The following is a 13,726-nucleotide window of genomic DNA, read 5'->3' as shown; positions in this document are numbered from 1 at the left end:
GGAGGGTTTGTCCCACCCCCCTCCACAGCTGGGAGTGTTTCTCGCCTGGCACAGCCCAGAGCTGTGTCCGTGGGGTGACGTGGGGCTGTCACTGCCGCCACTCTGCTGTCCCCAGAGCAGCCTCAGCCCTGGCTCTGGGTTCAGGAACAGCTCCCCTGGAACAAGTGCTGAGCACCCTCACCCAAGGGCCCGCTGTGGTTCAGGCAGGACACGGTGTGCTTCCCTGGCCTCACGAATCGCCCCCAGCCCCCCCCGGCCCTGCTCTCCCTCCCTGCCCGGGGGTCAGTCCTGGCAGTCACTCAGTCCCGGGGCTCAGCCCGGCGCTGCCATCAGTGCACAAACCGCGGGGAGCAACTTGGTATCTTTTATTTAGAAACAAATCAACGTAAAATAAGTGCAGAGGAAAGCACGGGCTGCCCCGCCGGGCCTGGCTGCGGCGGGGCCGGGGCCGGGTCACAGCGAGGGCCCCGTCAGCAGCCCCGGCCCCGGGCGGGGGCTGCAGGACAAAAGCCTTTTTGCCTTTCTATTCCTTTGGGGGTTGGGGTATTTTTTTATTTTCTTTTTTTTGCAACTTTGCCCCTTAGGGGTAAACCTGACTCAGTGCAAGAGCCTGGAGGGTCGGTCACCACAGGGGCCCACGCTGCTGCTGGCCAGGCCCTCGAGGCTGCAGGGAGGGTGGGAGCTGCGGCTCCGGGTGCAGAGGCTGAGCTGGGGACGGGACAGGGAAGTGCTCGGAGTGGAGATTCTGCCCCAGCCCTTTGGTCACTGCAGAGGAAGCGTGCTGAGGTGTGTGTGGGCACACACAGGGCACAGCCTGTGTTGGCCCCACAGCCCTGTCCTGCCGGCTGTGCTCTGTCAGCCCTGCCCCAGCTCAGGCCAGCCTGGTGCCGGTGATGCTCCAGGCTCTGGGCAGCCCCGAGCTGGCAGCTGCTGCCCAGGGCACACTGCGGTGGCACAGCTGGTGGCTCCACTCTGATACTCCTCGTGCAGCTGCAGAAACCTGTCTGGGACCATGGGAAGCACTCAAGTGCCATCAAAAATAAATACATTAAACTGCCTGAGACCTACAGGTGCCTCTGGAAGGGCAATGCCCTCACAAAGCCCTCTTCTGAGCGATGCCAGGACAGGTCACCACCCTGGGATGCTCTGGCCAGACCCAAAACCCTCACACACGCTGAGCTGGGACAGACCAAAACTCTAGAGGAGCAGCAGTGCCCCTGGGAAGACAAACCTTAGCAGCTCTGGCTAAAAACCACCAAGAGCTGCGAGTTCAACACAGGTAGAAAAATCATCTCATCGTTTGAAACAGACAACGCCTTAGTAAAAAAAAAAAAAAAATTCCAAATTAAAAAAAAACATAAAAAAAAGGCGAGAAGGATCAGCTGAGTCCTGCAGCATCCAGGCAGCCTCCAACACCAGCCCAGGCCCATCTGTGCCAGGGGCACGCCAGGCCCAGCCCTGCTCCTCAGCTCTCCCAGCTCTCTCCATGCTCCCACACGGCCTCCCCAGTCTGGAATAAATATGAAGGCCTGCACCCCCAGCCCAGTGTGCCCAGCTGGAGCCAGGTCAGGGGCTGGGGGCAGGCAGGGCTGGGTGAGTGTGCTGCAGTTTGGAGGCAGGGCTGGCTGGTCAAGGCTCTGTGCTCGCTGAGGGCAGGCTGGGGGCACCGAGCCCCTTGAGGCTGGGCAGGCTCAGTGCCCAGGGGCTGCCCCAGCAGGCCCAGGGAGGAGCTGAGGCAAACACGAGGTGCCCAGGGGCACTGCTGGAGCTGCTCCATCCCAGGGAAGCAGGACTGTGCTCATGGAGAAGTGCTGGCTGGGCAGCAGGGAAGAGATCCTCTGCTCCAACGCCCACAGCTCGAGTCTGGTGCAGAGCCCAGCTGTGCCGGGCTCCTCCTGAGCGCTGTCGGGGGCGGGCGGGGCCCCGAGGGCCCGGCCGGCGTCGGGAGTGTCCGTCGGTCTGTCTGTCTGCTGCGGCGGAAGGGGTGTGTGCATGCGAACCTGCGGCAGGTGAGCGCGGGTGGGGCGGCCGGGGCAGAGCTTCCAGGATCCGTCCTGCCAGGAGTCCTCTCAGAACTTGCCTTGCTTTAGCTTGTCGATGTGGTAAGTGAGCTTCAGGGCGGGCCCCAGCTTCAGCCCCATGTACTTCATCATCATGTCGCTGCGCAGCAGGAGCAGGGCTTTCCCGTCGATCTCCTGCAAGGAGCAACCACAGAGCTTGTGATGGCACCTGGGAGCCCCAGCCCTGCCTGAGCCAGGCCAAAATGCAACAGCAGGGCTGGCTGAGAGAGCCCTGCTCAGCAGCATCCCAGAAGGGACATCCCAGTATGGACACGCCAGTATGGACATCCCAGCAGGGACATCCCGGTAGGGACATCCCAGCAGAGACTCCTCAGTATGGAGACCCCAGTATGGACATCCCAGCATGGACACCCCAGTATGGACAGCACAGGTAGCCCCACACCCACCCTGCTGCAGCCCCGGACCCAGGTGTGTGATGGGAATTCTGCTGGCTGATGAACATCCAGGAGCTGTTTCCAGAGGACCAGGACATCCTGAAGGGAGGGGGAGGAAGGAAAAGGGAGGTTTCCTGACAGGGGAATGACACAGGCAGTGGCAATGCAGGGAGCAATGGCTCACTCCAGGGCATTGTTATCCCAGCACAGGAGAAATCTGGGAGAGGATGTGATGTTGATGGGGACAGCCCTGCTGTGACACACACAGCCCTGAAGTCATGGCTGAAGATGGAGGTGAGGGAACAGATCCTGAAACCCAAAGAGCCTGTGCTCTGTGACTGGACATTAGGGAAAATTTCTTCCCTGAAAGGGTGGTTAGGCACTGGCACAGGCTGAAATCACCATCCCTGAAGTGTTCAAAAAAACATGTGCATGTGGCACTTGGGAAAATGTTTCAGTGGTGGCCTTGGCAGGGCTGGGGGACTGTTGGACTGTATGACCTCAGAGGGCTTCTCCAACCTGAATGATTTTGTGGTTCTATTTCTGGAGCTTCACAGCACATTCCCAGCCACTGGCAGAGTGGTGGAGCTCCTCATCCCCTCTGGAGCTGATTCCAACACAGCAGCTTTCAAAGCATCTGATGCTTTACAGCAGAGCCAGATGTGTCCCTCCTCAGACTAAGGAGGGGATGGATCATGGAGCTTGGAATAACCAGAAAACTTGGCATTTGCAAGGGGAAGTCTCCCAGTCCCTTGCAGCACTCCTGTCCATGACCCAGTCCAGGCTGGGTCCAGAGCTTTGCACTGGACAGTTTGCCACAAAGAAAATGTTAATTGGCTTGTAACTGAAAAATTAAAGTCACAGCCTCAAACAACAGAAAATCCTGTCCTCTGTCAATGCTCAGTTGCTTTCAGGCTGCTGAGATCTCCAGGGATCTCCAGTACCAGGTTTGATCTGTTTTTCCCTTCCACAGACAAAAGCAAGGTTCTCCTCAGGACTGACAATCCAGGGCACTTCTGTCCCTTGGCAGCTTTTCATAATTAAAACAAACATTTCTCAATTACTGGTATTTCTAAAATAGAACAAATTAAAAAAAGAAGTGTTGGGTCAGCCCAGCCCAGAGCAGGACACAGTGCTGGGTGTTTGCTCCTCATGAGCACCCCCAGAACAGGGACTTTATCACAAGGCAGAGGGAACACAGCTCCTGCAGGGCTCAGGACATGCAGCTGCCAAACCTCTCTTGTAGCTGCAATGCTACAAACTCCACGCTGTGTCTGCAGCTGTTTCACACTTACAGATGTGCACAGGCACCAGAGCCTTAGGAGAGTCCCTGTTACAGGAGCTGAGCAGCAATGCTCTCTGTGAATCCCACTTGGAATGTGCTTCTAGCCAGGAGACATTTGCCACGAGGTGAGTATTAGACTCCAGGAGGAGCAGAGTTTGTGTTTTCAGCCCTGGGACTCACTGCAGAGGCTCTGTGTGCACCCAGGCTGCCCCCGAGGGGCTCTGAGGAGGATCCAAGCCTGGACAGGGCATGAGCAGGATTTATGAGGATCTTTTTATTAAGCACAAAACTCCATCTGTGTGGAAATCCAGAGTGCTGGGAATATTTCTGTGTCTGCTCTGGGGTGTCCTGACCCCCAGGGGAGCCCTGACTTTGACCCTCATTCATGGAGAAAGTTTCCCAGACTTCAAGATAGACTGGAATCCACAAAAGTGTGAAATGGATTATAGAGAGCAGTGCAGGTGTATCGGTGACAAATTTAGGTTTTGGGATTCTTTTGGGAAGCAAGATGGAGGGCACAGGGTGTCATCCTGGGTTTCTTCTTCATGCTTCTTCTTCCTCCTTCTCCATGGGTTTGGGTGGCATTTTGTAATTGGGCAGAAAAGTCTGCATTGGGGCTCTTTGGGATCAGTTATTGGGTTAAAAGGGAAAATAATCCAGGTGTCAGTTCTTAATTGGATGGTTTAGTCTTAAAAGCCCTTGTACCAAGAGATTGTTGGCCATTTTGTGCCTTCTAATGTAAAGCTGCTGAACTCCCAGCAGTGAGACTGTTTTAGTGGTAAGAAATAATAAACACCTGAGTGTGAACATGAACTGCTGCCTCAAGGGCCTTCAATCCAGACCCAGAGAAACCCAACTGGTACCATCACACATCTGGTCTGAAATGCTGCCGTGTTCTGACTCTCGTGGATTTTATTTGTGTGATTTGCCCCCTCCCAGATGTAACACAGCCCCAAACACACAAACAGCTCTGTGCATGAACCCCAAACACACACACAGAGCTCTGTGCATGAACCCCAAACACACAGAGAGCTCTGTGCATGAACCCCAAACACACACACAGCTCTGCACATGAACCCCAAACACACACACAGCTCTGTACATGAACCCCAAACACACACACAGCTCTGCACATGAACCCCAAACACACACACAGCTCTGTACATGAACCCCAAACACACACACAGAGAGCTCTGTACATGAACCCCAAACACACACACAGAGAGCTCTGTACATGAACCCCAAACACACACACAGCTCTGTACATGAACCCCAAACACACACACACACAGCTCTGTACATGAACCCCAAACACACACAGCTCTGTGCATGAACCCCAAACACACACAGCTCTGTACATGAACCCCAAACACACACACAGAGCTCTGTGCATGAACCCCAAACACACACACACACAGCTCTGTACATGAACCCCAAACACACACAGCTCTGTGCATGAACCCCAAACACACACAGCTCTGTACATGAACCCCAAACACACACACAGAGCTCTGTGCATGAACCCCAAACACACACACAGAGCTCTGCACATGAACCCCAAACTCACACACAGAGCTCTGTGCATGAACCCCAAACACACACACACAGCTCTGTACATGAACCCCAAACACACAGAGCTCTGTGCATGAACCCCAAACACACACACACACAGCTCTGTACATGAACCCCAAACACACACAGCTCTGTGCATGAACCCCAAACACACACAGAGCTCTGCACATGAACCCCAAACACACAGAGAGCTCTGTACATGAACCCCAAACACACACAGCTCTGTACATGAACCCCAAACACACACACAGCTCTGTGCATGAACCCCAAACACACACACACACAGCTCTGTACATGAACCCCAAACACACACAGCTCTGTGCATGAACCCCAAACACACACAGAGCTCTGCACATGAACCCCAAACACACACACACAGCTCTGTGCATGAACCCCAAACACACACACAGAGAACTCCGTACATGAACCCCAAACTCACACACAGAGCTCTGTGCATGAACCCCAAACACACAGAGCTCTGCACATGAACCCCAAACACACACACAGCTCTGCACATGAACCCCAAACACACACACAGCTCTGCACATGAACCCCAAACACACAGAGCTCTGCACATGAACCCCAAACACACACACAGCTCTGCACATGAACCCCAAACACACACAGAGAGAGCTCTGTACATGAACCCCAAACACACACAGAGAGCTCTGCACATGAACCCCAAACACACACACACAGCTCTGTACATGAACCCCAAACACACACACAGAGCTCTGCACATGAACCCCAAACACACACACACAGCTCTGTGCATGAACCCCAAACACACACACAGCTCTGCACATGAACCCCAAACACACAGAGCTCTGCACATGAACCCCAAACACACAGAGCTCTGCACATGAACCCCAAACACACAGAGCTCTGCACACTCACGTGTTTCCGGAAGAGGTCAGCGTGGGGGCCCAGCTGCGGGTCTGACTCGCGGATGAACTGCATCACCTCCTCCACCGTCCAGGCCGAGGGGTCGCGGCTGCTGAGCCGGGAGCTGTCCCGGGTGCCCAGGTACCTGTCAGAGCCTGGGGAAGCCACAGCTCCGTTACTGGGGCTCCCTGGCACCGCCCCAGCCACTCCCCCTCAGTCCACCACTCAGCTCCTCTCCCACAGCAGGGCAGAGACACAGCAAGGGGCACCTCCCAGGCATACCCCAGATTCCTGTGGCGCAGGTCTGGCACCCAAGCCTTATTCCCTCTCCTTAGGTCTGACTTTTCAGGGCAGTCTTCTATACTGAGCCCTTGTCCCCTCTCTCCAGCCCCACTCCCCTTGTTTGGCCCCATGGGCAGACACTTCCCACCTCAGCAGAACATCCCCTGCCATTCCCACATCTCTCCCCATGCACGGTTCCTCCTCCCCTCCCAACACCTTTAGCACGTTTAACACGGCAAAGCTGGTTTATGTTTTCACTGTTCTGAGCCCACAGGTGACCTCCTGTTGTCCACAAGCACAGTCTGAGCTGGCACAAGTCCTGCTCCCAGCGTGCACAGCCCCTTGTCTCAGCTCTGCAAACATTCGGGGGAGGCAGCAGCAGCCTGAGCTTTTCAGAGACTTTTACTGACACCATGCACCTAAAATGACATTATTTGCAACCCCACATGCTGCAATGAGCAGTTCAGCTCTCCTGCCCCTCTTTCCCCATACAGACAAGTGCCACTCATGCATCTGCCCATCCTCCCAGCCCCACCGGGCAACTTTTGACTCCCCAGCCATTCCCAATCCATCCTTGTGGACTCAGACACCCATTGATCACTTGGACACAGTTCAGCTCCTGCCTGTTCCTTTCTCCCCACTGACCTCCAGGTCCACCCAGTCACCAGCCAAAGGAGAAACGTCACCTGTCCACAGTGCCACCTGCCAGGTGCCATCACACCTAAGAGAGCTGGTTGGCTGTGCAGAGCCCAGCCTCTGGTACTTGCTGAAGTCAGAAAGGTGTGACTGGAGTTGGACTAGCCCTTCACTGCCCAAGGTACAGCTGCAGGGCTGTTCTGAGCTCTTACCCCCAGAGCTAAGCCTGCGCAGGGCAGAGCTGCTGCCCTGGCTGAGGCTAGAGGGCTGCTGCAGGTGCCTGTATCCTGGCAGGCGAAAGTCTCTGGAGCTCCTGCTGTGGCTGGATGAATTGACAGAGTTCAAGGCAGAGTCCATGGGGTCCAGGCGAGGCTCTAAGGGCCCTGGGAGGCCATCTCCCAGGACAAAGGTTTCACCTGGAATGCACCAAGCTGCAGTTAGTGCACCCGAACGCCACGGCCCACAGTCCCGTGCGGGGCAGAGCCGCAGCGGCGCTCGCTGGGTCCGACCCCTGGCTGGGCTCACCCCAGCACAGGGACCAAACCAGGCCCTGCCAGAGCCCTGGCATTCACCAGCTGCAAATGGGCTCACCATCTGCCACTGCCAGTCCAACCAGTGCAGTGACAGTGCTCCCAGACTGGAGCAGCAGCTCCTTTTGTCAGCTACTCTGCTCATGTCAGCACCAGCCCTGAGGCCTGCCTGCCCTGGCCCCTCTGGCCAAGGGGCACCGTGGGGCAGGGCAGGGCAGGGCTGTCCCCTCTGGATGCCAATGGACACAGAACTCACAGGCAGGCCTGAACAGGACGGGGAGGAGATGCTCCCCGAGGGGTCACACACTGCACCTCACCAAGGGCACAGCCATGGGGCTTGGCATTGCAGAGACATGCAGAGCAGGAGGGAGCTGTGCCATCGGGGCCAGGCAATGCTCCCACACCCTGCTGCTCCTCTGGCCCCGAAAGCAACATGCTGGTGATGAGCTGCCCATCCCTCCTGGGCTCCTGCTGGGCCCTTTTCCACATCAGAGGCCAACTCCCTGTACTGGAACATGCACAGGAGGGCCCGGGCCTCTAACACCCTCCCCAGGCAGGGTATCAGAGCAATGGTGGCTTCCTCATCTTCTCCAGAAATGCAGTGAATTTGCAGCTGTCTGTGGCATGACTGGGATGGAGGGGCTGAGGAGACTGTCCAGGGTGACAGGCTGCATTGGCTGAGGCAGCAAGATCTGCCTCTGCTGTTACACTCTGACAGCTCCAGTGCAGGGCCACCTCTGCAGGTTTTACTATGGCACAGCTGAGTCTCAGCCCAGGTGGTCCTTGTGCCTCATGAGCCACCCTCAAATACCTGTGCTCTTTATGGTCAAACACCTGCCAGGGAGGGAAGCAGCTCCACAGCGAGGGGCATTGCCTGAGCACTGCCAGCACACATGGCAGGGAGCTGCAGCTCCTCCACCAGAACCTCAGGGGTCCTGAGGGCAGCTCACAGCCCTGAGCTGCTGCCACTCCAACACCATGGCAGCTGACAAGGCTGAGGAAGCCTGAGCACTGGCCAGGCCCTGGGATTCTTCCAGGCACTTCCCAGACTCCAGGAGCAGCAGGTGAAAGCCAGCACAGCCCTGGGATCATGGTGAGGGTGCAGGATCTGCAGCCTGTGAGACCCAGAGGCTGCTGAGATTTTCCCCAATTCTCTGCTGAGCTGATGCTGATGCTCCAGTGAAGGGAAGTGCAGCTTGCCAGAGCCTGAGGTGGTTCCCAAGTGCTGCAGGGGCTGGGTACCACTGACTGGGGCAGCCTCTCCTGGCTGGCTACCCCTCATTTGCTCTGGTTTCTGTGAACTGTGGCACTATTCTGACAGCTGGCATCTTCTGGCCTCGTGTCCTGCTGCCTGTGTTTGAGCAGAGATCCAGCTCAGCAGGTCCAGCCCTGACCTGCCAGGGCTTCACACTGTAAGGACATGAAATGGGAACACCCTTGTGTGGCTGTTGGCCAGCCTGGTGTGGGGCCATCACTGGGAAATTGCTGCTCCCACCCCAGGGCTCTGCCACTCTGCACTTGAGGCACTGCTGCCTTTGTTGGCTTTTAGGTCTCTGGGATGTGCCCAGAAACAGCAGCACAGCCTTAAAACCTCCTGTACAAACTGCTGGTGTGGACTGTTACCCCGTGACCTGTCCTGTGCTGGCCCTCTTGTCACTCTTTCCTGCATGGACAGGTGTGTTCTCACCTGCTCTGCATGCATAAAAAATGGTGTGCTGACTCATGGCTACTCCTGAATAACTTCAAACCCCTCCTGCACTCCCACCATTGCATTTCAGCCCCAGACTGGATGCAAAGCAGAGCTGGCTGCCCTGGCCTGGCCTGGTGGAGATGCCCTGTCCAGGGAGACACTTGTGGGTGTCACACCAGTGGCTTTCCACTGCAGCTGCTTCCAAGCAACTACATTTGCTCTCCTGTTCAAGAGGAGAGTTCTGTTGAAACCCCAAAACACTTCCCATGACACATCTGGGGAAGGGTGCTGACTGCCAGGGAAGGACAGGGCAGGAGAGGGTCAGTGGGCACAGCCCTCTGAGCTGCCACAGGACAGTGGCTGTGGGCATGGCAACAGGTCCAAGCTGTGCATCACACCCTGCAAGGAATCCCAGCACCTTCTGAGGTGGCAGAGAGCTTCAGCTTGCCAGGAAGTCCTGGGACACTCACCCAGATGTGCTGGGTCACACAAACACGTGTCTGAGTGCTCCAGAAACCTCAGAGCTCTCAGCAGGGATTGGTGTCAGCAGAAGGAATTTCAGGGCCCAGTCTGGGAGAGCACATGCACAGGTTCCTGTCAGTGCAAGGCTGAGGATCTAGAACTCACCCTCAGAAGTGACTTCACTCAACAATGAACAGTGCCATGACAGGAATGTGCTGTGATGCATTCTGCAAATACAAAGATGTGATCCTGTTCTCACAGCTGGTGATCCCACACCGAGGGCACGGCTGAAGCCCTGGGGACACGATGTGCTTTTGCCCAGGAGCTGAAACTGAAGGCACACAGTGATCCCCAGGTTCCCTACCCCTGCACAGGGGAGTGCCTGCTTGGGCTGTAACCCTGCAGCAGAGCTGGGGGCTTTGTGGCAGGCTCAGTGCATGAGGGATTGAGGGTTTTCCTAAAAACATAAGTACACAGGGAACTGCTCAATGAGTGATAGCTCCAGGGAAGGGAGAAGGACATGGGGTGAGAGGGGAATGATTGCTGCCCCTGGGAATCATCTGTAGATGAGACACTCCTGCAAGTGGCAGGGCACAACTGCACTGGCAAGACCCAGGATTCTTCACCCTTGATAAGCAGAGTGGGAGGAGGAGGTGGCTGATCCTTAGGCAGAGTTCCTTACACACACTGTTAGATTTAACTAAAGGCTGGCAGTTGGCACATTGTAGGGAAACATGGCACAATTAGTGGCAGAGAGGCAGGGAGCAGATAATTAAAGTTTAATTAAACAAATAGTGCTATAGACTCAACAGTGTCATTTTACTGCTAAAACATGGGAGTTTGGCCACAAGCACAAATGTGATTTGCACTACTCCTGAACACCCACTGCTTCCAGCAAGTGATGGGCTGTGAAGGCAGGTCCCCACTGTGCTGGGACTGCAGTGTTTCAGCAAAAAGCCACACAAACACCACTGGATGCAAGGGGAAAAACAATGTCATATGTGAGATCCCTTCCTCATGTCTCTGCCAAATGCAGAGTGAATGGACATGTCCCACTGCTGCTCACAGCCTTCCACATGGCAAAGTGGGATGTGCTCAGGAGCTGCTGCCTGAGACAGAGCTCATTCCCATGAGAAGATGTACCTTGCTCAAGGAATACTCAATATCTGAGTATTTCAGGTGCATATTCTTAAAATATACCCTCTGAAATGCAAATGTTTCTGCCTGAACCTCAATTTCATGGCAGAGCAGGGTGTATTCATTACAGCTTTTAGCTGTGGGATAAGAATGAGTTTCTAGATGGAATTTGACACTGCACCTCATTGTTCCCTGCTTGGATGAAGACCAGAGCCAGACCAAGCTGCTGCAGGAGGATCACCCCTCACATGCAGACACACTTCCTGCCCACTTGTCTGTGTTCTTCTGGAAGAGGCTGGACAATTCTGGCATCCAGAAGGCACAAACCATTCAAAGGCCAGGGGATAACTGAGCAGACTTTGAAGCAGACTAAGAATCAGCCTTGTAGGAACCTAATGAAGGCTCCTCCTTGGAATTACCCACTATGGAAGCCTTCTCTTTTCCCTGGCAATGCAGAGTGGGCAGTGATCACCACCCAGCCAAGGCATCTGAACCTTTGGAGCAATCCAGTTCTTCAAGAACAGGCTGAACACTGCATGTCCCACCTGCTGGGGGAGCAGGAGGGGCTGAGCTGGGCCAGCAGTCACCCAAATGCAGTGGCTGATGCATCAGAGGGGAATCAAGGAGAACAGCACCCATGTGAGGTGAGGAACAGAAGGGGTCTCTGGGAACAGTTTCTGACCTGTCAAGATGCTGGAATAGATGAGGCAGTGGCACACACCAGCTCTGTAACAAATGTGCAGTTTTAATCACTGCAGATAACGAGGGCACTAGAAACTGTCCACCAGAGAACCATGAATGGTTTGGGTTGGGAAGGACCCCAAAGTCCATCCAGTGCCAGCCCTGCCACGGCAGGGACACCTCCCACTGTCCCAGGCTGCTCCAAGCCTTGTCCACCTGGCCTTGGAAACTTCCAGAGATGGGGCAGCCACAGCTGCTCTGGGCAAGTTGAGAGCAGCTGTGTTAGAGGCAGGGTCAGTGATCCTGCAGAGCACAGGACACAGTGATGGACACAGACCAAAACCACCCACAGTGGTGCCAGGCTGGCACTCACACCTGGGTCAGCAACCCCAGCAAAACCAGGCAAATGGGCATTCTAAAGGGACAGAGCAGAGCACAAAGCCACTAAACTGGGAGCCTGCCCAGGAGTCTCCAGCAATTTTTCAGGGATTTCAGCCACAAAGAATTGTGACTAACATGCTGGCAGATTTCACCATCCATTAATTAAAAGCCCCAGTAAGATTAAATCTTCAGTCTGTATTAGGAAGGGTTTGCAGCTCAGAACAAAAGTAGGAGTGTATTTATTGAAGATTACTCAGTTCAGGGAGTCCTCCAGGGAGATCTGGAAATCTCCCACCTGTGCATGCCAGGGTCACCTATGGATCCCACAGCTAAAGTAACTGAGTTCATTACAAAGTGAACTGGGCAAACTTTGCCTCTTCCTGGGAAGATGAATTCTGCTGCTGACTTGCATACCAACTGTGAAGGGTTTAAGTGTCCCTGTGCTTAGTAAGGAATAAAAGTGCTAATTCCTGCTTCTGCACCAGTGGCACCCCGAGGGACTCTGGGAAGGAGCAGCAGTGTGGGATGGGAATGGTGTGGCTGAGCTGGTGGAGCCAGTGATACCCCCCAGCTGTTTTAGGGAGGCTGTGAGGAACAAGATGAGATCCTGGGAAAGGGCAGCAAGTTCCTGGCTGCACAGCTGCACATCAGCATCTGTACAACAGGCTGCAGCAAACCCTCAGGGAAAAACCACAAATCCAGGGGCAGATTGACTGAGGCAGCTGGGCAGTTAATCCCATGCACAGCGAGGGAAACTAAACCAGATTATACAGTGTGAGATGATGCCTGTCAGGCTTAGAAGGGATTCCTGCTGCATTCCACATGCCTGACACATCTGTGTGGGGAACCTGGCTCACCACAGAGCAGCTCATCCACTCCCCTCTGGAATACCAAGCACAGCCCACGCCAGGGACAAGCAAAGCAGCTCCCTGAAGCCACGGCTGGGTTTGGCAGGGCAGATCTGAGCCTGCAGCAGCCAGGACAGGGCTCTGGGAACAGGCAGCCTGGGGAAGAGACACGCTGTGCTCACCTTCCAAAGGGTGACGGTCATTCTTTGGTAACTTGGGGGAGAGAGGAGCACTGTATGGAGGGGGATCTTGGGAAAAGCGCTTTGTACCCCGGCCTGGTCCCTGCAGAGAGCCGTCTAAGGAACTGCTTCTGTCTAGGAAAAGAGAACAAGCCCTCTTTAGTCACACCTCTGAGTGTGGTTCATTCTTCTTTAAGTGCTGCAAACACTCTGAATCAGAGTTCAGGATGGACAGGTCTCAGCATTGTGTCAGATCTGGTGCTCTGCCTGAGTTTCCCACAATTCTGATTTCTACTTTGTTACTCTGCCCAGCAGAGCCCAACCCTTGGCACTGACCTCTCCTGGAGGCTGGAAACCCTGTGTGTGAGCTGATCCATGCCCAGAGCTGGGTGCTTTCCCTCCCACTCAGGTTTTGCTCTCTCATGATGACAGGGTACTGAAACATGGGGATTTCTTTAGGAGTGGAGATGTCCTGGGAAATGCAGTCTTGACAGTCCCCTGAGCCCTGTGTGCATTGCCAGCCTGGGCACCCACCACCTGCTCAAGCTGCAATCCAGCACATCTGGCAGGGCTCAGCAGACAGGGTGTGCAGGTTTTATCAGAGAAAAAGGGTGGTGAGAAAACTAACAAAGAATCTCAGCCATGCTTTGCCATATTTCACCCAAATAGCACCTCTTATTGACTTAATTCCATTTCTCCTCAT

General features: G+C 54.9%; 1 protein-coding gene across 5 annotated transcripts in view; it reads right to left on the bottom strand.

Annotated features, from left to right (window-relative positions):
* Positions 1–346: 346 nt before the first annotated feature.
* SCMH1 (Scm polycomb group protein homolog 1) overlaps positions 347–13,726 on the bottom strand; it is a 64,528-nt gene continuing 51,148 nt past the window's right edge. For 3 of the 5 annotated variants that reach the window (XM_059868855.1, XM_059868860.1, XM_059868857.1), the window contains 4 exons: positions 13,027–13,158; positions 7,328–7,531; positions 6,210–6,352; positions 347–2,195 (listed from right to left, as the gene is read on the bottom strand). In XM_059868855.1, the coding sequence (XP_059724838.1) occupies positions 2,070–2,195; positions 6,210–6,352; positions 7,328–7,531; positions 13,027–13,158 (605 nt within the window). In that variant the 3' untranslated portion in view covers positions 347–2,069. The remainder of the gene's footprint in view (positions 2,196–6,209; positions 6,353–7,327; positions 7,532–13,026; positions 13,159–13,726) is intronic. The other 2 variants (XM_059868858.1, XM_059868859.1) reach the window with 2 other exon arrangements.

This window comes from Haemorhous mexicanus, chromosome 27 (assembly GCF_027477595.1).
Source record: "Haemorhous mexicanus isolate bHaeMex1 chromosome 27, bHaeMex1.pri, whole genome shotgun sequence".
Lineage (NCBI taxonomy): Eukaryota > Metazoa > Chordata > Aves > Passeriformes > Fringillidae > Haemorhous > Haemorhous mexicanus.
Note: the sequence above shows the minus strand (reverse complement) of the source record. Positions and strands in the feature narration are given on the sequence as shown.